Source organism: Anser cygnoides, chromosome 1 (genome assembly GCF_040182565.1).
Source record: "Anser cygnoides isolate HZ-2024a breed goose chromosome 1, Taihu_goose_T2T_genome, whole genome shotgun sequence".
Lineage (NCBI taxonomy): Eukaryota > Metazoa > Chordata > Aves > Anseriformes > Anatidae > Anser > Anser cygnoides.
In genome coordinates, this window is record NC_089873.1 from 211,610,203 (window position 1) to 211,636,799 (window position 26,597).

General features: G+C 50.2%; 1 protein-coding gene across 6 annotated transcripts; it reads left to right on the plus strand.

Annotated features, from left to right (window-relative positions):
- The first annotated feature begins 204 nt into the window (after window positions 1-204).
- LOC106042406 (disintegrin and metalloproteinase domain-containing protein 9-like) lies at window positions 205-26,246 on the plus strand. 6 transcript variants are annotated; one of them, XM_066990072.1, is made up of 23 exons: window positions 214-326; window positions 709-796; window positions 1,489-1,524; window positions 1,716-1,798; window positions 2,021-2,085; window positions 2,170-2,248; window positions 2,824-2,900; window positions 3,735-3,930; window positions 5,940-6,014; window positions 6,836-6,907; window positions 7,671-7,840; window positions 8,681-8,756; window positions 9,763-9,917; window positions 12,167-12,335; window positions 14,008-14,100; window positions 14,784-14,976; window positions 16,799-16,904; window positions 17,969-18,152; window positions 19,392-19,469; window positions 21,311-21,422; window positions 22,952-23,060; window positions 24,065-24,122; window positions 26,110-26,246. In XM_066990072.1, exons 2-23 carry the CDS (start codon window positions 712-714, stop codon window positions 26,146-26,148), a joined length of 2,310 nt encoding a protein of 769 aa, XP_066846173.1. In that variant the 5' UTR covers window positions 214-326; window positions 709-711; the 3' UTR covers window positions 26,149-26,246. The 6 variants fall into 6 exon arrangements, 5 of the variants coding, with proteins under 5 accessions (XP_047904013.2, XP_066846174.1, XP_047904011.2 ...); XM_048048054.2 differs by having other exon boundaries at window positions 210-796; XM_048048055.2 differs by lacking the exon at window positions 1,489-1,524 and having other exon boundaries at window positions 211-796.
- Window positions 26,247-26,597: the final 351 nt, after the last annotated feature.

The following is a 26,597-nucleotide window of genomic DNA, read 5'->3' on the forward strand; positions in this document are numbered from 1 at the left end:
GATGGGATGGGGATGAGGATGGGAGGGGAGGAGAGGGGATGGGATGGGATCGGATGGGGATGGGGATGGAGGGGAATGGGATGGGGAGTTGGAGAGGGGGGAAGGGGATGGGTTGGGATGGGATGAGAGGGAATGGGATGGGGAGAAGCAGGAGGAGGGAAGGGGAAGAGATGGGGGGAAGGAGAGGGGAATGGGGAGGGGCAGGGGAAAGAGGAGAGGACGGGATGGGGGGAATGGGATGGGATGCGGATAGGTGGCAGGTGGAGGAGGGATAGTGACAGTTGGAGGTGAGAGCAGAGTGGTGGGAGGTGGCGGAACAGGCCCAGGTGGCGGTTGGAGAAGGCATGGCCGTGGCGATGAGGGGGATGGGACAATATGGGATGGGATGGGATAAGGATAGGGATGGGATGGTATAGGGTGGGATGAGACGTGGTGGGGTGGCAGGTGGAGGGGCTCCAGGTAGTGGGAGGTGGCAGCTGGAGCCCAGGCGGCAGTTGGAGGCAGGGCTGGGTGGCAGCGGGGTGGGGGCAGGACGGGTCCCTGTGGGGTGGGACATGGAGAGGCCCCATGAGGGCTGGTGGTGGGAGAGGCTGGGAACGGGGCCTTGGAGGCAGCTGGGGGGCCTGGGGCTCTGGTGGCAACTGGGGGAGCCCAGCAAGGGGCTGGGGGAGCTGGGGAGGGGGCCTGGCTGACGCTGTGTCCCTGCAGGCCATGAGGGGCACAGGGATGGGGACGGGGCTGTGCCCACCCCTGAGGGGCACGGGGGTCGCGGGACTGATCCTGCTCCTCTGCCCAGGTGAGGGGTAGGGAGACGGGGGGCAGGGGCAGGGGGATGGGGCAGGGAGAGGGATGGGATGGGGATGGGATGGGATGGGATGGGATGGGATGGGATGGGATGGGGATGGGGATGGGGATGGGGATGGGGATGGGATGGGATGGGATGGGGATGGGGATGGGGATGGGGATGGGATGGGGATGGGGATGGGATGGGATGGGATGGGGATGGGGATGGGGATGGGGATGGGATGGGATGGGATGGGGATGGGGATGGGATGGGATGGGATGGGATGGGATGGGGATGGGGATGGGATGGGATGGGATGGGATGGGATGGGATGGGGATGGGGATGGGATGGGATGGGATGGGATGGGATGGGATGGGATGGGATGGGATGGGATGGGGATGGGATGGGGATGGGATGGGATGGGATGGGATGGGATGGGATGGGATGGGATGGGGATGGGATGGGATGGGATGGGATGGGATGGGATGGGATGGGATGGGGATGGGATGGGGATGGGGATGGGATGGGATGGGATGGGATGGGATGGGATGGGGGAGAGGTTGGGAATGGGGAATGGGAATGGGCAACGGGGATGAGGGGACATAGGCTGGGGGGCGTGGGCTGGGGGCATGAGCAGGAGAATGTGCGCTAGGCTCAGCATCTTGAAATTCTGGAAATCATCTTATTTCTCCCCTTTTCAAAAGTTCTCCGGAGTTTCTTGTACCTAAACTTCATTAGAAGTTGGTATTAGCAGTGAAGAGAACTGCTCAACCCCCTCTTTTATGCCTCTCCTTGAAGAATCTGCAGTTTTACATATGCCAGATTTTTAAAATTTCCCACTTAAAACCCTCCCTCTGCACTGCGGAGGTGGGAAATCCTCCCAGCCTGGTCTGAGCCGCGTCCCTGCTCCCTAACCTCAGAACCTTTCCAGGGTTTACTGAAGCGTCGAGCATCGTCTACTCCGAAGTGACGGTGCCGAGGCAGCTGGAGCCAAGGCACGGGGCTGCCACAGAGGTCAGGCGCTGGTTTGGAAATGATTTTGGAAACACTTTTTAGCCCCCAGATGCCAGACCCAACCCTGTCTCTGCCCAGGGGGATGCTGCAGGGGGGACGGGGAGATGGGAGGGGGGCGGCTCCGGCCCCCTAAACCAGCCTGCAGACAGGGCTTCTGCAGGGAAGGCAGGGACCATGGAAAATAAATAAATACCCCGAATATTAACATGCATTGCGTTACAGGAGGACAAGGCTTATTTAATCAAGGCAGAAGGAAATTACCACGTCGTCCACCTGACGCAGGCAAAGTAAGGCTCTTCAGTTCTCCCTCCTCCTGCACAGGCCCGTGGCGGAGCTCAGCCCGCCCTGAGAAATTCTGCTTTGCCTTCCAGAAATCTGGTAGCCAAGGACCTCCCGGTTTTCACTTACGGTGCGGAGGGGGAGCTGATAACTGAGTTTCCGTACATTCAGGTGAGGGCTGGGGTCTGCCTGGGGTGCCCCGGGGGACAGAAGCAGATGTCCCCCCTTCACAGGGCCACTCAAATGCACCAAACACAGCGAGGGGATGCTGTTTTTGAAAACTTTTTTTTTTTTTTTATACTATTTGTTTACAAAAGGAAGCAAATTGTACAAAGGCTTGCTAAAACCTGGGAAAACAAATTGAGATTGATCAGAACACTCGGTTTCCCTTTCCAACTTTTAATGTTTTTTTTAAACAATTTAACTCCATCAAAAGAAAAGCTGAGGAATCTGAAAAATATCCCCCCAAAATTCATCATTATCCAAATATTCCCTTTTCTATTAGCACTGGAGGCAGCACTGCCACACTCCCTCAGCCTGCTGCAGCCTCCTCCATCCCACTCATCCTCCTGCTTTTTCCCTGCTTACCTCCCGCAGCTTTTATTTTCGCACACGAAGCTCCTGCCCCAAATGGAAGGACAGATTTTTTTGCGGGCTGTTTTCTCGTGTTTCCCTTTACGGATGCATTTTCTGAGCCCTGGTGCAGGAGCTTTTCCCGAGGCTGAGGCCTTGCTTGCCCCTTGCAGGACGACTGCTTCTACCAGGGGTTCGTGGAGGGCTCCCCGGGCTCTGTCGCCTCCGTCAGCACGTGCTTTGGGATCAGGTAGGGTGCTGTGGGGTTTTGGTGCCACGGTCGCTGTGCCAGGGTTTTGTGTCCCTCTGCAGAGCAGGTGATCCCCCTTCTGCCTGCTTTCTGCTCCATCCTGTGGCTGGCACCCAAATCCTCCGACACAGCTGAGGAAATACAGGAGCAATTTTTACCATAGGGATCTAAATGGTGCATAGGTAAATGAAAATCAGGCGCCGAGGTAAAAAAACTGATAGAAAATCAGACTTTAATGAAACATTTGGCCAAGAAATGAGTTTTACATACCTCCGGCAGGCTGTAGGCAGGTAGCAGGTTTTGCATGCCAAAACGCTTCGGAGACTTGCATTCAAAAAGCTCATAGTGAGCAAGCGCTGCTGGGGACACCTTCCTCTGCAGGTGCACCCCGCTTCTGGGGTATTTTCTGGGATATTTTCATGTCTGACAGCGCCAGCTCCAAACGTACAGAAAGACGCCTCTGTAGGGGCGTTTGGTTGCTCTTTCAAGGCTGTCTTATGTACACTAAACCTTGGGCACGACACTTTTTCCTACAGAAGGTGTTTTAGGTGAGCTCCCTGTGTCATCTCACTGCATCCCTGCCCACAGGAGCAGTGGTATGAAAGAGCTAAAATGAACCTTTCCTATCCCCTATTTCCAAAACCACGTAAAAAGCTGGCTCGTCCCAAGAGCCCTGAACCCCCGAGGATGCTCCTGGGGCTCCCAGCTGACGGCACAAGCTCCTGAGGGCTGCCCCGCACCTCCAGCACTTTGGGTCTTTTTGCGCTTCCTAAATAATTTAAGAAGCCATCTCCTTCGTGACTCTTACCTCCCTCTCTGTTGGAACATCCTCAGCGGAGTCCTGCAAATCGGAGACCTGAGGTACGAGATCCAGCCGGTGGAGAACTCCTCGACCTTTCAGCACCTCATTTTCCGAAAGGCGCCGGCAGGAGGCTCGCCCCCGCTCTGCCAGGTGCCCAGGGAGCGCCAGGACCGCCTGCCCGCAGAGGGAGAAATCACAAACGGGAGCAGGAAAATCCTGGTTATCGAGGTAAGGGCCCCCCGTCCGCTGGTTTAGGGTGTTGTAAAGGTGTGGGGCAGGGCAAACGCTGGGCGTGATGCGACCACAGGTCTGGAAGGAGAGGATTTCAGCATCATGCCTGCGAGCCAGGTGCCTCCCACCCAGCAGGAATTTTTGCTCAAGTCGACATTGAAGTTTCTGATCCGGGTCTGACTCCCTTGGCACTGCATTTAATGCACCTTTGCATCCGGGCAATGCACAGCAGCAGCTCTCCGTGTCCCCAGTTTTCACCTCACAACAAGCACAGCTGGGCTGTACCGACCTGCTTGGCTTAAATTACGTGGGAAAAGCTTTAATGATGTCAAAACACACACATCTGCTGCTCCTCTTCTGTTCAGGAACACTGTTTCCATGTTATCAGAGGAAATGAGCTTGTTCTGGCTTCATTTGTTACGGGACCTTGCTGATGTGCTCGTTTTCGGAAACACCTTGGTCAAAAAAAATTATTTGCTTTGATTTGCCAACGCTTCCAGAGCTTGTGGGGACTTTTGTCATTGCTGTCCCTGCTGTCAAAAGAGCCGAGATAAAGTGTTATTTCTGTACCTACAAGTGTGGATCATTTATAGCCACAGCCTGGCCGATGCCAGCGTGCTGTGATTGCATTCGGTGAAAGAAATAAAGAGTGACATTCAGAGATGCTGCCTTCTGATAGTAATACAAAACACTCAGATGAAAGAATTACTTATCAGCTCCCATGGCGGAAATATAGTTTTTTAAATTGCTACAATTTCACTGAATTTACTGAGAATCTGCCAGAGAGGGGATAATTTATAATAATAATAAAGTGGTATCTGTTCATCAGAGAAGAGAGACGAGTCCCCACGCTTAAATGGGTCTTAAGCAAGAGCAGTTTTGTAGCTATGCATAGCTGTACAGCAGCCAAGACGGTTGTTGTGTTTCTGAGAGCAAAGATCTCCTCCTCCTCTTCTTCCTCCTCCTCCTGCTCCTCCTCCTCTCCCAGGTGAGAAGGGCTGCCCTTGCTCTCAGGGAATTACTAAGGCCAGGAATTGTCCCCAGAGCCCAGTGCAGTGAGAGAGGCTTTTGCTTGCCACTGGCTTGCAGCCCAGCTCTGCGGACTACGCTGCAGCATTCTGGCACGCCAACGAGTAAATTCCATCTCTTAAAAACAAAACTTTGAACCCAGAGACAGCATTCTGGGGTTGGGAAGTCCCCACACTGCAGTGAAATCCGGCCGCATGCTGATACTATAAAACATGGGACAGTGCTGCCACTAAGGCTGCCGATGACCCTGAAGGTCCTTCCCGACCCGGATGATTGTGATTCCATGACTCTATACCGATGTAACTGACTGAAACCACCAGTTACCTTGCTGAGTGTACAAAATGTAGAGGCAGAGGCAAGAAATGCCCACAACCACATTTCCAGAACCTGCTGGAGCCCAGGCACCGCACGTGGGGCTTTCACTGCTTGGGCTCCCTGAGCTGCGTTACATCGGTGTGCTGGGGAAAATGAAACCAAGCCAAGCAAGAGTTATTTATGTGGCTTTCCTGTGGCTTGAGCAACTTCGGTCCAGGACCACTTTGCCCCAGCAATGAGCTGCTGATGTCCCTTTTCTTGCCATTCATGCTGGATGCTGGAACAGCACTGGCCCCACTCTATCCTCTCTGTGATGCAGAGCAGTGTTTGTGTGGCACCAAAAATTATGGTTAAAATTGTCCGAGCCACAGGACAATCGTGCAAAATTTGCAGCGTATAGGCAATTTAATGTGAGCAATGCCAGGTTAACCCCTGCTACCAGGAAGCCCCAGCCTACAGCCGTGTCCTGTCTCTGAATCTCTCTGCTCTGTCCCTGATTACCTGCGGCACTCATTAACGCTTTTCCTGCTCCAAGATACTTGCCATGTTCTTGTACCAGGGAAATTCTGGACCATGTTGAGTAACAGCACCTCATTTTTTTGCAATGTGGTGAAAAAACAGCACCCCGCAGTGTGTGACCTGTGCCATTTGCTCACTTGCAGGAGGTCCCCGGGCTCCACAGCCTGCCCGTGCCCACCAGGTACCTGGAATTGGCTCTTGTCGCCAACCAGGAGCTGGTAAGTGCCAGAACTCAGCGCCGTGGTGCTTTGCTACAGCTGCTGCATTGTACTGGAGGCTCTTCTTTGCTCCGAGCCCCATTTATGCAATCAGGGGGCTCTAATGCCCGTGCTGAGAGGAGAAGGGGGGCATCCGCCACTGGTTCTCGGCACCCGAGGGAATCACAGCACGTCGCTGGGCAGCGTGCCTCTCGCCACGGGAAGGGGCCACTGGTGCTCAGCCCGTGTGTGGGCACTGCTGTGAGTTGATGCTGAGAGAAAAAATGGTTTTAAAACAAGTGATGAGGTCTGACTGCTGTAACACGCTCGGGGACAGACCTAAGCAGCCGTTTCCGGGATAACTGGAGCGTTTTGAAAACTACTCCGGTATTTATTTGAACAGAACGAAATGGTGCGGAATGGTCCCATGGGAACACACGTCCTGGGAAGGCAGCAAAGCCCCGGAGCCGTGCCCCCCTCTCCAACCCCACGAGAGGTGGTGATTCAGCCTCCCCACAACCCCAACGCACCAGCTCTGCTCTGTGGGACCGGGCTTTTGTTTAATGGGAGCAGATAACAAGCACGCCTCTCCCTGCATCATCCTATTGAATGAGCAGGGACAGGAGGCTCCTGTCGGTGCCAAGAGCCATCCTCTCGGAATAGCAGAGCCCCAGTGGGGTGAGAAATCCCACCGCGGGTCCATCCGATGTGGTTAATTAGGATTTCAGCTGGGGAAGGGCTGGTGCAGACACACGGCTGGGCTGTGTAAGGTGCAAGGGGAGCGACCGCTGCTCCCCACGCTGGCATCGCGAGGCTGTGACGCATCCCCTCTCCCCTTTCAGTTCAAAGCTAACAGCTACAACGAAACCCTCATGCTGCACCTCTTCATTTCCATTAGCAACCTCCTGAACACGGTGAGCACGCACGCGGTCGTGACGATGGTGGTTGTCCTGGGAAGGGACGGGCGCTCATCCTCTGACTGCAGCCACTCTTGGGGAAGTGATGGGCTCCCGAGTGATGTAACTCCCACCCCTAAAAAAATCCCTTCACGTGTGAGTGAAGCCGGTGTAAAAATTATTACGAAATTATCCCTTTAAGCTGTTTGATGGAATATGCATTATTGGTGCTGAGTGCTTCCTGGTATCCCATTATGATCTCCACTTCATCATCGCCCTGCTCTGAGAGCTAGGAAGGAGCACTGGGTGTTCCTCTGCTGATTCCTCTGTGTGCATACACAGACAGGGTGCTGGGGCACCAGCCCAAGCTCAGCCACTCCAAAATGAGCTGCACAGAAAGACCTACTAAATTAATATGTCTCATGGAAATAAAGAAAATGCTCAGCTGTTCCAGTGTGAGCGAGAACCTGGATCTTGCACAAATCGCATAAAAAGAAGTGTGGAGCCCGGGGTCACAGATCATAGAGTAATTTAGGTGGAAAAAGACCTTCAGAGTCACCAAGCCACCTACCGAGTCCCATCACCAAACCACGTCCCTCAGTGCCACATCCACACGTCTCCCAAACACCCCCAGGGACAGGGACCCCCACCACCTCCCTGGGCAGCCCGCCCCGTGCCTGGCCACCCTCTCCAGGCAGAAATTCTCCCGCATCCCCAATCCAAACCTCCCCTGCTGCCACTCGAGGCCACCTCCTGGCATCCCACGGCTCGCCACCCCCAGGTGTACAGGCGCATGAAGCTGCAGGTCGTCGTCAGCGCGGTGGAGATGTGGACCGGGGGGGACCAGGTGACGGCCACCCACAGCCTGGCCCAGACGCTGCAGTTCTTCACCGCCTGGTGCCAGAGGGACGCCGCGGGGCGCTTCGAGTACGACCACGTGGAGCTGCTGCTGTAAGAGCCCGCGAGAGGGATGAGCAGGAGCGGGGGCACCTCCATCCCCTTCCCCTTCCACTTCTTGCGCTCATACGCTGATGCGCTTTCTGTCCTGGGGACATCTCACGGAAGAAAATGTTTCGGCTTAATCAGTCCGCGTACTAATCAGCGCCCATTTGTCATGTAAATTGGTACAAGGAGGATTTTAAGTACGTTGCCCTTCCCTTTCCTTGTCCTCTTTTGTATTTTCCCCACACGCAGAGTGTATATCGTATTTCCAATTCTCATACCGTTGTCTGTAACTGAATTATTATAATCTCATTTTTAATGTTAACCATTTTATATAGATTAACCATTCATTTTTAGATGTCTTAACTCATTGGCGTGTGGTTTACAGCACAATATTTGAATTAAATTGTTTTGCTAGGAGGGGGAAGTTAGATCTCACGCTGTTGATGCACTCACTTCAGCGCTCCATTCATTCATTCGCTTTTTAACACCTAGTACATTGCTTCTGTTTTGACTGCTCCTTTTACTTTCCTTTGACAAGAAACAAATCCTCTGCACACTAAAATCTATGATGTGTGTGTATAAATATGCATTTACTCTATAAGACAGTCACTGCACACAGGGAAACCTTGCTGAGCAGTGCCTGCAATCAGCCTCGGAGCTCAGAGGGAAGCCGAAGGGATCCCCATTGATTCCTTCAAGGAAGGAGATCCCCACTGATACAGATCTTCAAGGAAGGAGTTCCTTGCTGCCTGAAGCCATTATTTTCCAGCTGTAATTCCTGCAGGGTATCCTGTTATTATGAAGATGTTTTTGCTTTCCTTTAACACCCAAACCTCTCTGCTGCAGCGGCCAGCACTACGCGGAGCGGGGCTTTGCCTGGAAGGGGATGATGTGCCAGCCCAACTCGGTCGGCGTCGTCTCGGTAAGGGGAGACCTCGCAGGCTGTAACGTTGCCCCCATAACTCATCCTCCCCCATCGCACCTGTAATGCCACAGAACCCCAGAATCCCAGAAGGGTTGAGGTTGGAGGCACCTCTGGGTCCATCCGGTGCCAGCCCTGCTCCAGCAGGGACACCCAGAGCAGGGGCCCAGCACCACGTCCCGGCAGCTTTTGGAGATGTGAGTGACGGCAGATGCCAGGCTGCTTTGGATGCCATCCCCCAGCTCGGGATCCTGCAGCCTGAGCCCAACACCGAGCGGTGTTCGCAGGCTCCAGCTTCTTGGCCAAAGGAGAGCACCTTCCATTCACAAATTTCCTCTTGAAATCAGCATTAACCTGAGTTATGCCCAGATTTTGCTGTAGCAGAGGAAGTAGATCTCTCTGGACACCTGGGCAGATTGCAGACACCTCTCCTAAGATGCAAAGAAGACGTTCAGGCATTCAAGGTGCTCGGCGACTTCCAGCCAGCTGCTGGGACATGGATTTTCCTGGGTTGTTTTAATGTCTGTCAGTGTACACAAATGCAGTGTAAGGCTCAAGATAACTTACACAGCAAAGGCGATCACTGCTCAGTGTTATTACAGAAAGACACAGTTCCAGAAAAAAAAAAAAAAGAAGAAAAAAAAATCATAAAAAATAAACTTGTCATATTCACGGTGAACCCTGTGATTTAATTCCGTGTAACTCCTGGGTTCAGGTTTTTCAGAAGATAACATCTAAACTGGGCATCTAAAGGAGGTGATGTCGGTCTTGTTTTTGTTGTTGCTTGAAGAAGAGGTGGTGAAGGAACAATTCCCCAGTGCTTCCCCGGTACAATTCTCTTCAGGGGTTTTGGTTTCCCTAACTGGTTGTTTGCTGTGCAAGTCCCCAGCTAGCACAAATTGTATGATTGCTGAGCAAAATGCAGGAATTCTGGACCTGAACTTGCCCACATCAGCATCCCCTGCTTAGGAAAGCGTGGACCTGTGTTTTTTCTCCCCGGCTGCAGTTCCCTGGCCAGGACATCATCAGCAATGTGATGACCCTGGCGCACGAGATCGGCCACAGCCTGGGCTTCGACCACGACGACGCGAAACAATTCCACGACCAATTCTGCAACTGCAACTGCACCCACAGAGGATGCATCATGCGGTCATCCCCGGGGTGAGTAAAGTTCTCCCAACGTCATTTTGGGTGAAAATCGGGTCATTGCCTCCTGCTGCCCCGCTCTGAGCAGCTGCTGGGTCGCTGTAGGGGCGTGCGTCTGCCCGTTCCTCCACAACATCTTTTAATTCCTCTGTTCCAGCAGCTACTTGGCATCTAAGGTGGCCCTGGTGGTAGAACCAGGGACTGCCAAATTAAGTCCCTTCCAGTTTAAATTTCTCTGCCATTCTTTATCAAGTTCTTAACAAGGTTGTGAGAGTAGGTTTTTAGATAAGACAAGAGACTCCAGCTCTCCTTGAGACACAAATTCACAGCAAACTCGGCTTCCTTGGTCCCACTGGTGACAGAATAATTTTTTATTCATTTTCCATCTGCTTTCTCCAAGTGCTGCTTGCTGTTGGCTTCTTCACGCCTGGGTTGAATGCCTCCTGCAGACCTAGGGGTTACTGCACCCCTCCTCTTGCACTGCCTGTGTAGGGTTGCTACCTTTGAAAATAAATCTTCCAGAAACGTTGCCTTGCGTGGGGCAGGAGCTGCTCCTCATACCTGCTCCCTCATTATATAACCACAATGAAGAAAAAATAATTGCACTAATTAACTAATATTTGCTGAAACCTGTGAAGGATATTTGGCAGGTGTCAGCCCCCGTTCTTTCAGCATCAAAGAAACCATACCATATTCCAAGAGCACCCCTGTGGTCAGCTCCCAGCACTCCAGTAACACTGCTGTTAAAATGCCTCGTTCCTCTTCGCTCTGGAGGCCCTCCCAACGTGCAGTGAACATCAGCAGGCAGGGAAGGCTGCTTCGTTGCAGATTCTTCTGCTTCCGAATCCCAAGATCCTGTTCTCAGGGTGAAGAAATCTCTGATTCACTTTCTTAAATGCACAAGCTGCATCGACCAGAAGACACAGGCTCCTGGCTTAATGCTGACGAACAATATCAGACCCTCTCATTACAAAGACCCACTGAGCCTCCCTAAAGACATTAAGAGAGAAAACCAGTCTCCTACCAGATGTGTCTGTGCTTTCAGTAAGATCAGCATGGAAACAGGCACTTCGGTGGGTGAGCAGCGGTCCTGCTTCTGCCCGTGGCAGTGCCTCTCCTCCGCTCCACCTGGGAGCCACCCAAAGGGGATCGAGGACCCAGCACACAAGGGCTGGGGTGAAAAACCTCGGCAAGTCAGAGCACTGCATCTCGTGGCTCCCTGCTCCTTCAGCTTCTGCTGTCAGCTCTTGGATAATAACCTCGTTATCCCGAGGGACCAATTAAACTTATTTGTCTCCAACCTCTGACTTTAGGCAATAGTTCTTCCAGAACTCCTGCAGCGATTCCCATGCCCATACTCACATTTCCATGTGCACATCACCAGCACTTCTCTCTCTGACTCATTCGACCTGCCATCCGCTGTGCTGCTGAGCTGTGCCATGGTGTCACCCGCTGCTCCTCACCAGTCCCGTCCAGCCATCTGTCACCCTAAAGGCATGCAAGCGCTTAGGGGATGGCTGCAGAGCCTTGCTCCTTGCTCAAGTCGCTCCGATGTCCCAGCAGTGCTGCCTGATATCACACTTACCGCAAGCTCTCATTTTGTTTCGGGCCACATCAACATTTTCTTTGATACTGGCATCATGCTCACAACCTTGCCACCTTACTTCAGCTTTCCTCCTAATTCATATAATTACAAACTCTATTTAGCTTCTCTGTCAAATCCTCTGCACGAGATGACTTAGCTTCACTTTTGGAAATCCTCACGCCCACACTCCTGCATTGCTCACCAGTAGATGTCATTTACTCGAGCAGCCAGGCATGAAGTCACCCTATTTCTACCCTGGTTACTTTGCATGTTCCAGGCTGTTTTGTAGCGGTCACAGGAAAACAAGCAGATCCCTTTCACCCCCGTGATCTGCTTTGCACACTGCAGTTTGTAACAAATCACACTGCATCTCGTGCCTCCTGCCCTCCACCTCCACCTTTCCAAGGCCAAAGCACTTTCAAAGCCACTTTGTGGCCTCTTCCTTTCTCCTTCCAGGCAGCTATTGCTGTCTCCCATGTCTTTATACAAGAAAAAAGGAGAGAAAAAAAAAAAGAAAATTTTAAAAAAAAAAAAGAAAAAAAAAGCCTTGTTTCCCCTAAAATTTCCCATATTCCTCTTTGTTAGTTAATCTATCTGTTATTCTTTGACTCCACCAATTACTTTATGTATATGGTATGGTTTTATATATATATATATAAAATCAATATTTTTCTTGCAGATCTTGCTTGGCATTCAGTAACTGTACTATGAGAGAATACTATGATGAAGTAATAAGAAAAAATAAGCCTTGTCTGTTCAACATACCATCTTTAAAACCATTTCTTTTTGAACTCTGTGGCAACGGTGTCTTGGAAAAAGGCGAAGAATGCGACTGCGGCACTGACGAGGTTAGCAATTAAATATTTCACTGCAATCTACAGGATAGAATGGTGTGAATAAAACTGTAGAGTTTTTTGTGACTATAAATGCTCGCCAATTCCTGGGAAGGAGTAACACTGAAGGGTTACACGTCCAAACGAGCCCGTTGGCTTCCACTTCCATGGGCACCCGTCAAGTGGGGTTTTACCCAAACATGGCTTTATTTGTGTGCAGAATACACACGATTTGTGTAAAATTTAGAGATAGCTTAACTGTTGTTCCCTAGCTGTGGAGGGACCTTTCTCAGCAGACAGTGCAGAGCTAAGGGCGAGTTCGTGCTGCGGCGGGGCTCTGGCTGCGAGGGGCTGGCCAGGAGCTGCTGGGAGGGAGACGAGATGGCTCCACACCTTGTCCACTTGGAAAGGTTTTTGCCTTCTGGCTGCACTGATATTCCTAGAAATGAGGGGTCTGCAGACAGGAAAACCGAGTCAGAATTCAAAGTCCACAGAAGGGGCATGTCCTTGCCTCCAAGAAGCTCTATAGGCAAATTATTGCCACTTGCCCTCTTCTTGTCTATAAAACCAGAGTTTTTTCTCTTCTTTATTCTAATAAATTTACCCTGAAGTCAGTGGAAGAGTTTTCTAAAAGTGCTTTTAAGAGCGCTTGCATGTTGGTATCTCTGCTGCTGTAACGCTGGGACGTGCAGTCGTGGCTCGCCAGGAAGGTTATGTTTTCCAGCAAGAACTCTCGTTTGCAACGTGTGAAGTTGTTCTTTGTACAGAGCTTCTACAGCCTGGTTAAGCCATACAAGTGTGCTGAGCAGAAGCCCCTCTTATCACCCCCTTTAACCTCTCACCTCTCCATTTCCCACATTTGTTCCTCCCCAGTCCACCTTAGGCTCTCCCTTTCCCCCCACTCTGGTCCTTCTCCCAGCCATCCCATTGTGCACATCGTCACAATCCCCTTAAAACACCCCACAATAAGTTTTACAACGTCCTCCCTTCCCTCTCAAATACCACTTTACAAGTCTGGTCTCTCCAGGAGGCCCAAAGAAAATCTTGTTTTCTGTCGGTTATCTCCTCTTCCTTAGGGTTTGTGTACCGGTGTGATAATTCATTGCTGCTCCTGTTTCCTTTCATTGTTATTATGCTAAAAAGCTATTGATCAGCTCTTCTTACAAAGCAGATACCCCTACATTCCAGGTACCCATGAAATCTCAGTAATTTATTTTGTTTATGGGACAAAGTTCAGAGTCCGTCTGCACCTTGACTGGTTTGGGGCAGGGAATTTGAACTTTTAAGGAATTGGTAGATTATTGCTAGGAGCGCTGAAAAAGGGAAGGAAAGTACAAAAGAAGGGGAAAAATGACAGAAAAGGAGAACAATCTCTCCTGTTGGACTCAGAGAGGTTTCCAAGCACTCTGGAAACATTAACGAGCCTGTTCTTGGAGCACCCCTGTGAAGCAGGCAGGTTGGCTGATGAGCAGAGGGGATGAGATGGAAGCTTTGGTCCCGAGAGAACAACAGGCACGGTTTCAAAAGCAGAATTCCCTGCGACACAGAGCTCCACAACTGAGGAGCAGCAGAAAAGAGCAGAGCTTCCCCCTGAATTCCCTGCAATTTCATGTCTCTTAAGCTAGAGAGGATCACCTGAGTGAGAACCTGTCTGTAACAGCGGGATGTTCTGGTGTTTCACTCCCAGGCATGCCTCGAGTCGGGATGCTGCTTCTCCTCCAGCTGCTTGCTCGCACCGGGGGCTTCTTGTTACAGAGGCGAATGCTGTCACAAGTGTCAGGTGCGTTACAGCAGGACCTGCTGCTACTTGAAAAGTAGGGTAACTAATGCCTGAGCTCTTTGTCAGAGCTGTTCGTTCGGTGCTATCATGTCTATTTCCTGTATTTCTCAGTATATTTGGCCTGAAAATATGCATAAACAGGGTTGGAATCTGCTCGTGCTTCCACAGAGAACAAATAGTTCTGAAACAGTGAAATTATGTCAGGGGAAAACCACCAGCAGGAGCAGCAAACGAGGGTGCAGGGACAGCACCGCACCCACCAGCCAGCCACAGGCATTGGCAGTCCTGGACCAGACATCCCACAGCCACAAGTGTGGCCAAAAGGAAAGCTTTCAGGGAAGATCTAGCAGCAGGGTACCTCTAGAGGCATTTCTGACTTGTTCAGCCTGAAAGGCATGAATAAAAAACCACGTTTCTCTGCTGGGATGCCAACAATCGCCCCTTGCACTCTCCCAGCAGGACAGCAAGGACCTGAGCCCCTCACGCCCTCCTCCACTCCTTGCTCTGCCTGATTTTGCAAAATTTAAGTTTTGCAAATTTAAGTTATTCTTCATCTTACACTTTCGGGGCATTCCCTAAGATTTTGCCACGTCGATTTGAATAATTTGGAGCAGCCATTCTGGAAAAAAAAATTCCAATCCAAACTTGTTTCGTGTGCATTTTTTTATTTTTTTTTTTTATAGTTTCAGCCCGCAGGAAAAGTCTGCAGAGAACATAGGAGCACGTGTGACCTGCCGGAGTACTGCAACGGCTCCTCGGCCACCTGCCCCGTGGACGTGTTCAAGCAGGACGGGACGCCCTGCGGGGACAACGACCGCTGCTACGAGGGGCAGTGCCACAGCCACGAGGCACAGTGCAAGGCTTTGTTCGGCAAAGGTGAGCCACGTTTGTGATGGCAGCACATCGCCCGGCCCAGAATTAGCTCCTGCCTTGTAACTCCTGCATCCTCCCTTCTCCCTGCCCTCTGCTTTGAAAAAGTCCGTTTTTTTTTCCGCGGTCCCTGAGAATTCATCGTTTGCCCTTTGTAAGGCAGGCAGGCGTAGGTATCTGGAGGAGTTACCTAAGAATGTAAGCACTTGCACAGAAAAATCACAGAATCACACTGAATCATCTAGGCTGGAAGAGACCTCCAAGATCACCGAGTCCAACGTCTGACCTAACACTAACAACTCCTCCACTAAACCATATCACTAAGCTCTACATCTGAACGTCTTTTAAAGACCTCCAGGGATGGCAACTCAACCACTTCCCTGGGCAGCCCATTCCAATGCCTTTCGGTAAAGAAGTTCTTCCTAATATCCAACCTAAACCTCCCCTGGCAGGGGAAGTATTACAGAATACTTTTGAAATACCCCATGATTTTGCATCATAACTGTATAGATGAAACAATATGTATATAAATATAGTATAATATATCCTTTTTCAATAGTTGGGGTATCAGAAAAGAGGTTTTCTCAGGCAGTAGTGGTTGCAGTGCTGTTTAGGACCACTCCATGCTCTGCGTGCCATGGGAATGGCTGACATTTGCCCGTAGAGAGACCCAGAAGTGTGCTGGCAAGAGTCGGTGAGACCACCCTTATGCTGTTGAAAGCAACAGCACCCCCAATTTGTGCATCCAAACTTCCCCTGGTTCAAACTTGAAGCCTACAAGCGATTTTTGAATACTTGCCCACATCCTCTCCGAGATTATTTCAGTTCTGTAGGAAGTGCCCAACTTCCCCAGAGCGTGCCCTGGGCTGTGGCAGGGTGAGCACGTTCTGCACTTCCCCATCGGCAACAACAGCTGAGCTGTAGATCTCGTGATGAACGTGTGCAGGTCCTCTGTAAACAAAGCCAGGTTCCTCTGTGTTCTGCCACGTTTCTGAGAAGTTTGGAGTCTCTGGGAAGCCGTAACCCTTGCACATGAAGGTGGTAGCGCTCCTCGTGAAGGGCACTGCTGGAGAAGGCAAGGATAGCGATGAGGCAGAATATCTCTGTCATCACACTGAACGAATTGTCACGTGAAGGGCTGATATGGCCACCAGAGCAACCTCGTCCATCTCTGCAGGACCACTGGGAAGTTCAGCACTTGGTTTTACACTGAGAAGGTTCTGGATCCTTCAAAATTTGTAAGAAAGCCTGGTGGGAGCCCTGCATTGACCGCAGGCTCTCCGTCTTTCCCCTTAGTGCTCTGTCACCTGTATACAACACTGGTAAATACGAAGATATTCTGAAAACACCGGGAGTTCTCTGGGTTAGAAATGGCTCTGCCTTGCTGGAACACCGTGCTGTGAGCTGTGTCTGGTGTCTGACGGGATCAGTGCTGCTGGTACTGAACGTAACGGTGGTGATTCTGGTTTTAGGATGAATGCAAGACCTGTGTTATACAGCAAGTTAGAATTAAAGGGGGGAAAAAAAATAGGCTTGGGAAAGATTCGCAGTCTGTATTCTCCTCTTCTGCTCCAGGTTGTTCTGGATAAATGACCACGGTCCGTTCTCTGACCATTGGTTGATCTCTCGGTGGCAGATCTCTTCATGTAGCCTCTTCATTCTCACCTTGATCGTTCTGGTTCAAAAAAGAACTGGGAAAAAAATAAATTAAAAAATCCACAGAACACGGCAGGCCCTTTCAGGGCGATCACACGGAGCAGCAGGAGGGGCGAGAGGGTGCAGGTATGCACCTCGCCACGAACACCTCCTTCCTTCTCTCCCTCTGCAGCTGCCCACCGCGCCCCACTGAGCTGCTTCAGGGAAGTGAACGCCCGAGGCGACCGCTGCGGGAACTGCGGCTGGAACGGGACCTACTACACCAAGTGCCGGGAAGAGTGAGTGCCACCAGCACCTGGCTGCTCAGCGGGAGCGGGACATCGCCTGCGTAAGGGGCGTGCAGCCCCAGCACCCTTTCCAAGAAATCTTCAGCCTGATTTCAACGGCGTTGGGTTTAGGCACAATGCGTTCCCAGCTTGCCTCTCTAAGGGGTCATCCCAGCAGCGGGTCAGGGCTGGGTTTTCCTGTTCCGTTTGATAACTGGGTCTCTAACCCCTTTTTTTTTTTTTCCTTTATCACTAATTCTTGTCATGTTGCTGCCATGTGCAGTGGCCATCAGTCAGCACATCTTTTCCAAAGCTCCGTCTTTCTGCAAATCCTTTTTCTAGGATTTGAATGTGGGTATGGATAATGGTCCAAAAGGAAGGAGGTTTGGTCACCTTGGAGATTTGCTGTCCATGTGCACATTAATAGTCACTCAAAAATACGCAGGCACTAGTACCTGACCTTTCCTTATGCTTGCACTTGGCAGTTCACCAAGGACTGGGGCATTGCTGTCACCAGAGCAGACGCTAGAGTGCAAATTCAGAATTTGAGCTTATTTCCTATTTTCCCGCTGAACACTGCACAGGCAGAACTTGAGCTTCACTGTTGCCATCTCTGAGCACAGAGACGAGCTTCTGAAGAACTCTACCTAATTATTCTTGGCATAAATATCAGTATTTCTCATACAGTATTTAAAAAAAAATGGCAAAACATGAAATTTGAGGGTCAAAAAGACAAACAGATGTGTCTCTGCTGCTTCTGGAGAGATACAGCCAAGGGCTGTGCCTATATGTCCCATGGCACCGACGCCACCTGGCAACGTAGGGTCTGTGTCAGTGCTAGTCAAACACCTCCAAAAAGGGCTGGTTGGATGGGAACTGCCTGCAGGGATCGGCCCTGGACGGCCGTAACCTCTGACCATGCCCGGGTTGCTCCAAGGGTGTGAGCTGGGAGAGGCCAAATTCATAGCAGGGCGTTCAAACAGTCGGCAGCGCAGTTGTCCACCAGCGCCACGGGTCAGCACATCCTCCGACGTCCCTACAAACCTTGCAGCAGTCTGTCCGTCTGCCTGTCGCAGGAACATCCTCTGCGGAAGAGTGCAGTGTGCTAACATCAAAAAAGTGCCAGCCCGGCAAGACGGCGAGACCGTGGTTCAGACCACCGTGAACAACGAGCTCTGCTGGGGGCTCGAATTCCACCTGCCCCTGGACACGCCTGACCACGGATCGGTGAAAGACGGCACGTCGTGCGGAAGGAACAAGGTACCCGTGGAGGGCCAGGGAGATACAGGGATAGAATAGGATGGAGGCTAAGTGGAAGGATTTTGTTCCTGAAGAAAATGTTCATGACCTCCACGATAAGCCCCGAAGTGTTAAAGCCTCCTTTAGAGGCGGAAAAATCACAGCGCATCACTTTGGCTTTTGTTGTTGGCTTTTTTCTTCTTCCTCTCAGGCATAAAAGACTCTCCTCTTCTTTTGAAGCTACTAACCGAAGTCGAAGCTTATCTGTTGCACATAAAAAAGAATTTCAAATGTTCTTCCAAGAACAGGGCTCACTCCTTCCCTTTGACCCACACAGAGAGCTGAAGTTCTGTCAAGCTGGTGGCAGACTAAAGGATCGGTTTCCTGCTACCATGTGGCAGCAAAAATACCTCTAAGAAAAGCGCAGGTGCTGAGTTCCACCAAAAGGGAAGGAGCCCATCGGTGCTGGCTTCAGTAGAGTTCCCCTTTCAGGAGAGATGGGTCTCATACCACCCATCAAATGCAAATAGTCTTTCCAAAACTAACTAATTTGCAAGGCAAAACGCTGAAAGTGTAACTCCTCCAGTCTCCTCCTGCCCAGAGGAGATACTTGTGTGCCTCCTGGGGATATGAGGATGCTCCAGGTTACTCACGGAGCAAACAAAACACCTTCTGTAGTTCCAAGGCCTTGTTCATGTCATATGGACTGGGCAGGCTGAGACAGGATTTCCCAAGCCACCAACTGCTGGGCTCTGCAGAGCACGCTGAGAAAATAGGGTTGTGTGTGTGTGCAAAGATCGGGATGGTTGTGTGGGGTCAGTCCCAAAGCCCGTCCAGCCCAGGATCCCCCTCCAGCCTCGGGCAGGTACCAAAGGACGGGTATGAACAGAGCAGGCACGTGGGGTACTTCCTACTAAGACTGGCATAACTCTCATTTTTTTTTCAGTCCTGAATTACTCCTGAGGTAGAAGTGGTTTCTGTGCATTTTGTAGCCCTCAGTGGGTTTGTTCCATCTCCCTTTTCTTTGTCTTTTTTTCCATCTCTTTGGTTTGTCTTGACCCTGGAACCAAAGACCTTCATTTTATGTTCCCCTGATGCTTGTTTGGAGAGAGGGGATGAAAAGCCTCGGATGAAATGAAATGAGTGAGAAGACTTGCCAGGCTGTTTCTCAGTAATTTTATCCCAATTCGGCAGTCAATGCCCTTTCCTGGCATCTGTCATCGTACCTTTTCACCAATGTAGGTCTGTCTCTTTCTGCAGATATGTATAAACAGGACGTGTGTCAGTGCAGCTTTTCTCAACAGCGACTGTACGGAGAAACGGTGCAATGGCAAAGGGGTAGGTAGAAAACCTCTAAGTATCCTTTGAAGAGTAGCATATACGAAATGTGAATTTGTCTCTCAAAAACAACGGTAGAAGTCCATAATGGTTTCCAGCTCAGCAGCACAAAAATATTTTGGTTTTCACCCATGGTTTCCTCCCAGATTGTGCTCTGACAGTCCACAGCTCTTCATAGCAGTGCTCATCGGTTACTTCTACCGTTTGTCGTCTCTGTTCACTCAGCTATTGTAAAAGCTGACTTCTACATCGTAACGCTTCATCCTTCATTGCACCTGTCAGTGCTACTGAATTTAAATTAGCTGGGGTTGGAGAGAGCTTCTAAAAGATGCATGCTCAGCTATATAACGCTGTTTTCCTCGCAAGCAGCACAGAAATGGCAGATTTTGTATGACATGGGCTGCACTAAATCTTATATAAAACCTATTTTTCAGACCCTAATACTGGCAGAACTATCTCACACGTCAGTTTTTCTATGATGTCACTTTCAGGGTACCCGTCCCTCTTTCCAGACAGACGTTTGTAGGTGAGCAGGAGATGTGTCTGGGCGTTACTGTGGGTGCTAAGGGAGAGTATGGGGAAGATTTGCTGTTGCGGGGCCTTTGGCTGTAATATCAGTGGGAATCTGTAAGAAAAGTCACACTGGAAACTTGGCAACCCGCAGCTGGAGGGATCTGCTGTCCCCTTTTCTTCTGCTCCGCCACCAGCTGCAGCTAGCTGGGTCCACCCGCAGTTATGTTCTTGGTAACAATGCAGTTGGAATAACCACATCTTTTTGCTGTCTCCGGAGAGAGAAGGGTTATGACCCCAAAAGACACATTTTTTCCTTGGGAATCAGTTCTCCAAACTAAGCATCCTTGAGATGTAATAATTATTGCTCTGTATGGCTCAGGCAAAGTGAAGACAGCAAGCCTCCACCCTGCCGCCCCAGGGAAGGGGAGAGAAACGTCACTCGAAGCCCAGCCGCTGTGTTTGTGCCTTTACCTGGGAAAGCGAGCAAATCTGGGACGTGGGGCAGCAGAGCTTTGGGTCCGTACTGCCAAACAGTATCACGACCCCGGGCTAACAACAAACCATACAAAATCAGCCAGCTAGCAACTAAAGAGAGGTAAAACAGCTCACCTCGCACCGGCTGGCCCTGCAGCACGACCCGGCATCAGGGTGAGGTTCCAGTCCAGCCTGCACAACATGAATGTGTAGCCAACGGAGTCGGCGCCCTATATGGTAGCAAAAGCCATGATTTTGGAGTCACATGAAGGTGACAAATTCATTTTGGACGTGTTTGTGACATTTCCTGTTGTCATCACAGAAATAGGGACAATGTACGCAAGAGCAGGGTAAATCTGCAGTCAATAAGGACTACAGAAGTGCTTTCCAATTCTGCAATGAAAACAGCTTGAGCAATGCAAAAAGCACTCCCACCAAGCTGGCAAAAAGGCAAACGTAACCATCTTTCACCTTCTGCGTGCTGTCATCTCCTCCCTGCTGTGCCTGCGGCCTGTCTCAGCAGGACCATTGCCGCGGTGATGGGTCGGGGGCTCCCACTGCCCCCACGTCGCCGATGCAGCAGGCACCTAACGATAGGTACAAGCCACGAAGCCCCTGACAGCCCGTGGCCAGGAGCGCCTGTCTGTCAGCTGCACACAAAGCAGGCTGAGCATTTCCATGCTGGCAGCTAAAGGAGAGGAGCAAATTTATCCCAGGCTGTGGATCTCATCCTGCCCTTCGCTGCTGGTCCTGCCGAGACGCTGCGCTAGCGGCTGACTCCCTGGAAAAACGCAGTGCCGCCACGTGGCTTCTGTACCTTTCACGCCATAAAATATTTACTTATTTTCTTTTAGGTGTGCAACAACAAGAAAAACTGCCACTGCAATTTTGGGTGGGCCCCTCCAGACTGCAAGCTGGAAGGATTTGGAGGCAGCGTTGACAGCGGCCCACCTCCTTCGTACTACTGTAAGCGCGGTGGGGTGGGACTGCTCTGCGCGTCGCATGGCCTCTCTTAGCATTATTTTCTCGTGAACAAGCTCAGCAGTTCCCCTCCTATACTTCCAAATCATTTTGGACTTGGTTCAGTGGCATCTTTTTCTCCCTTCCTATTTAAATACATCAGATTCGGGCTTGCTGGTCTTTGTAGGTCCCTTCCAACTGAACTGTTCTGTTCTGTTCTAATTTATTCTATTCTAATTTATTCTATTTTTTTCTCTTATCTCACTTCTTTTTACCCCTCCAGTTGTGCTTGCCTTGCCTGCCTCTCTCTGACTACTCTCAGGGCACCCAGAGGAACTGCAGATCGATTCCATTAAGCACAGGGGCCAACGAGCCAGCACACGGTTCATTAAGACAGCTGATGAGGAGTGTCTTTTGAGCTCATCAAAACCCTCTTAGGAGAATCTTCCTTTCCTCTTAACAGAGATCTCCAGCAGAGTTTCACTCCTAGGAGAACAGGGCATAAATAAATATTTTCCTGGCACGTACCCCTGAGAGATGCACTTCTGCTTTCCTATATATTACGTGCAATAACTTGCTGATGAGCAGAACGCCACGGTCACTCAGCAGCACTCCCAAACCCACCAGCACCCGACTGCTGGCAGCTTTCAGGCTCTTCCCTGACCCTCTTTGCTCATCAGTTCTGCTGCTGACGAAGAATGATGAGATCTTTCTGCTGCTTATTTGACCAGGCAAATGGCAAGTTGCTCGAGCGGTAATAGGCCCAATGGCACTAGAGAAATCAAGCTCTTCTGGGCAGTTAACATCTTGTATGCTGAATCAGCTGTTCCTGAAATATCAACCCATCGCGATATTTCACCTGCTGGCGTGGCGGTGAAGATACCCAAGCGGCAATGTTGTGCTCCTCCCAATTCTTGGAGAAAGGCAAACACCAAGTTCTAGGATTTTGCTCGTCTTCCTGGGGGCTGCCCAGGTGTGCTGGGAGGAGCGAACCCTTTTTCACTTCCCCTAAGAACAACCTCCCATTCTTATCCAGCCACTAACTACACGCTGGAGCCGCAGCCATTAGCAGATGTTCAGCTCGAATTGCTTATCTGCTATATCTGGGTATTTCTTCATCTGTGCGCCCTTATCAGGGAACAACCTAGGAAGCTTTCCTGTTTTTTTCCAACCTCACTGGTTGTCCTCGAGCTCCTTACCTCGCCGTCCCAAAGAGAATCCCTGCTTCCAGGCCGATGTAGCGTTACTTTACCTGCTGGGCTGAGTACCTCAAGGCTTTTGATTGTTTCTGAGAATGATGCTAACGTTGGTGGCTCCCAAGCAGGCAGTGGTGGAGGTGCTTCGGAGACGCGAGCAGCAGGGATGGATTACACACGAGAGCACCAGGTCGTCTGGAGCCGAGTGCGTGCACCCAGGAATTCCTGTGCATATCTGACAAGCTGCCATTTCTTCTTCATTTCTTCACTTTTGGTGCCAGAAATGTCTGGTGTGCGCAGAGTGTAACGTTCTCTCTTTCTGTCTTCCTTTCCAATCAGGGGGAGCTGTAAAGAATATGGGAAAAGCGGTTGGGACGCTGGTTTTAATCTTCTTGGTTTTGGGCATTTTGGTGTACAAGAGGGCTGAAATTGCCGAGTACATCCAAAGGTAGGTGACACTCCAACAACTAACAACTTCTAACCGAGGTTCTCGGCGTTTCTTTGTTCACTGCACAATACGGGCCGCCTCTCTTGCGAACCAGGTTTCTTTTGGTTCAAAGACAACGCGCAGAGGAATGCAAGCAGGAGTGCTCCGAGCTGGGAACAAAGCCTTGTCACAGCTGCCTCGTGTCCAGAAATGGCAGCAAGAGCTTAACACTTTTTAATCCATTCTGGCATTCTCTAAAAGGTTTCCATAGAAATTTTGAAATGAAAATTGTTGTCTACCTTCAGGGTAATTTTTCATATAGTTCTGTGGTTTTTTTTTCTAAGTGTCTCTTCCCTTTTTCTCTTTTGAAATTTATAGTTCAATTCATTTACTTTTTCCTTTGAGGTTTGGGGGAAAAAAAAAAAAAGGCAAACAAAAGTTGAAAAAGAGAAAGATTTTAAAATAGTGTGCAGAGGATAAATGCTGTCTTATCCTCTTACTGTTTTGCACATTTTTCCCAGGCCAAATGGCTTTATAAGCTTAACTGAAAGAATATGGGAATATGACTACAGGCAGGGAGAACGTTCCAAATCCCACACCAGAAAATGAAAGCTGGCGTTCCCCTCGATGGTCTCTGCACATCCACATGCTTCAGATTTGCTGGGCTAATTTATTGCGCCAAGAAGCGGGATGAGCAGAAGTTCGTTCTGCTCTTGGCAGCGGGACTGCCTAGCACCCAGCCACCTCCTGTACAACCAGTTTGGGTATCTCCACCCCATGCTGGAGTCCCCAGAGCAGCTATAAGAAATGCTTCCCCCTTGCCCCGGTGATCTGTGGTGTCTCTGGATCTCAGGTAGGAGACGGGATTTAACTTCACAGTTCTGCTCTCTTGTCGTTTTGCGTATCCATGCCACAGAACGTGATTTCAGATAAGCAGCATTTCTCGTAAGGCACCTGCACCTTCTTCTGCATGAAATCCCTGCCCAAAGCTCATGTTCACTGAGAACTTTGACTTTCCCTTATAGGTGGCAACTCAGAAGACAGGAAAAAAAACGTGATACCACTCCTCCTCCTTCAAAAGAGGTAAGTGGGCCTCCTGTCCCCCGTTAAAAACAACACTCGTGAAGGGGTTTGGAGCACTGCAACTTCTCTGTACTCTCCTCACATCTTTCTCCTTTCTCAATAAGTGTTGCTCCCCCTCTTCTCTCAGTGCAAGCTGAAAGGTGCCAGGGAGGACAAAAACAGAGTACAAATACTCAGCCGTGTAACTGCAGAAAATTGTTTTGGTTTAGGTCAAAAGGCAGTTTAATGTAAAAATACCGAGTTCCTACAAATAGGAACGTATTCAGGCCGATTGCTTCAAGAGCTGACATCAGCATCACAACACAGCTGCAGAAAGCCCAAACAAAATACTAGGACTTGTCGGAAAACAAGAGTTATGTCTACCTCGGAACAAATGCAAGATCTCTGCCGAAACGACAAAAATCAGACATCGCAGTGGGCGGGCAGGGAGCTGCCAGGCAGGAGAGCCAGGTGCAAACCTCTGCTCTGGTTGTGCCCGTGGGGTTTTCCCGCAGCGCCCACGGCTGCTCGGCGAGGCTGCTGTGCAGTGACGCGGCTCGTCTGAACCGAGTCAAAGCTGCTGCAGCTTCATCAGATCAGCTTTTCCAAGGAAAAGCGCCCTGGCTAAATAAATGAATAAATCCTGCCTCGCCTCGTTACGAATGCAGAAGGAAAAGGGAAGGAACTGGAGAAGAGAAAACGGAAGGAAGAAGGAAAAAAAAAATGATGGCCTCGACTCAAGCCACGTGCGCAGGAGGCTGAGAAGAGCCCTGGGATCAGAAACTCGTGGTCTTCAGGAAAAAACTGGAAGATGCTGGTTCTATCATTTGAAGAGGTGACTGAGGGGGGTTATATTGGGTAATAACCCCCACGTACATCCAAGGCAACCACAATTCAGACCTTATTTTTTAGGTTTATTGTGGGCAGAAAGAAAAGTGACATGACTAAAGTGCAACATGAGATTTCAGGTATGAAAAAGTGAAAAAAAATGCTGAATTTCTTTTTAAATTGCACTGAAGAATCTACTACATCTTATAGAACAAGCAAACTTTGACACATAGATGGGAAACATTACTTTTTCCTGTCGATAGTTAATTAAAGTATGGCAGTCATAGTCTCGAGATGCTGACGAAATCCAGCACTGAACATAATGCAAAGGAGACTGGATAGAAGACATGATTACCCAAAATTTTAGCAGAGTATGAGCATGACCTACAAAACAGACAAGAGGAGAGCAGAAAAGGGAGGCTAGGGAAGGTATGCTGCCTGCCGTCTTTGTTGCTAATCCATCACAGGTGGACTCTAAACATGTCACAGGAACCCAGAAGTGACAGATTTGATAAAATGCGTGTATATAAATTCTGTTGAGGACATGCAGCTTAAGAATTGCGCTACAATTTTGCACACTCTATGAATAAGAAAAGCCATTAAACATAGGAGAATACCAGGGAAACACTGAGATGCCAGGGAAGAGGTTGGAAACTGCAGCCCAGGGAACAGAAGCAAAGACAGGAGGTGCCTGGCAGGTAATATTCTGAGGAACGCAATATCCCAAGAAATGTCCTCTCGTGTAAAGAGTTACACACACAGCACAGCAACGAACTGGCTCAGATCAAGGCCCATCAAAGCAGCACCTTCTCTCCAGCATGCAGTAACAGCCTGGGGAAAGCCTCGCTGCCAGGAGACATTGCCGTCCTTGTCCCAAGAAGCTCTGCCGATGGCCACCGCTTGCATCCAGACCGCTGCATTTAGAGGTCTTTTTGGATCCACCCTCCACAAATGTGTCCACTCTGAACCTGCTCCTCCTCCCGTGGATCCCAGGGCTGTGAAATTCACAAAAAAAAGGTCTTCACTCGCTCTCTGAAGGGCATCTTTCCAAACAATACAACCGTTCCATTATACATTTCTTAAAACTGTAAGCACTGGCCTCTGTATCATCAGCTTGCTAACAAAATAACCCCCAAATAAGTAGAATAACTTGCACTGACATTCACATTTTATTTTTCAGGGGAGTCTAGCAGAGGCAGACGAAAGTCCTACAGATTAAGCCAGGGCAGTGGCTCTTTGCAGGACACAAGACCCCGAAGGATGGAAACAGCCTGCACGGGGCTCTGAAAGCAGCCCCACGTCCCGCTGGCTTTGTGGGAACTGGCTGTGCTTCCCAAACCTGTCACATTAGTTTTGGTTTTGTTCCGCTTTAAATAACATTACCTTCACTGAAATAAACAGTTTTTCTTCCTATTTCTGTTTATGGTAAATCCCTCATCTGCTAGGAGGCTGGGCTCCAGGCACCTCAGAGGTTTCCATCTCTGCTTCCTACGCAGCGCGTGTCTGCTGGGGCAGCGGTCCGGTCGTCGCTTTACGGGCCCTGCAGACTGCAGGCAGGCACGCGGCAGGCTGCGTCGCAGCGGTTTTGAATTTTATAGGCTGTGTTGAGATTTGTCAGCCCAGAGCAGCTGGCTGCAGACACACGGCCCTGATGATGCAGACCTCCCC

Coding starts and splice junctions, on each gene's coding strand:
- LOC106042406 (XM_048048054.2), top strand. CDS start 568: ATGAGGGCTGGTGGTGGGAGAGGCTGGGAACGGGGCCTTGGAGGCAGC. Junction 2,249..2,823: donor CTGAGTTTCCGTACATTCAG/GTGAGGGCTGGG, acceptor TGCCCCTTGCAG/GACGACTGCTTCTACCAGGG. Junction 14,977..16,798: donor CAAGGCTTTGTTCGGCAAAG/GTGAGCCACGTT, acceptor CTCCCTCTGCAG/CTGCCCACCGCGCCCCACTG.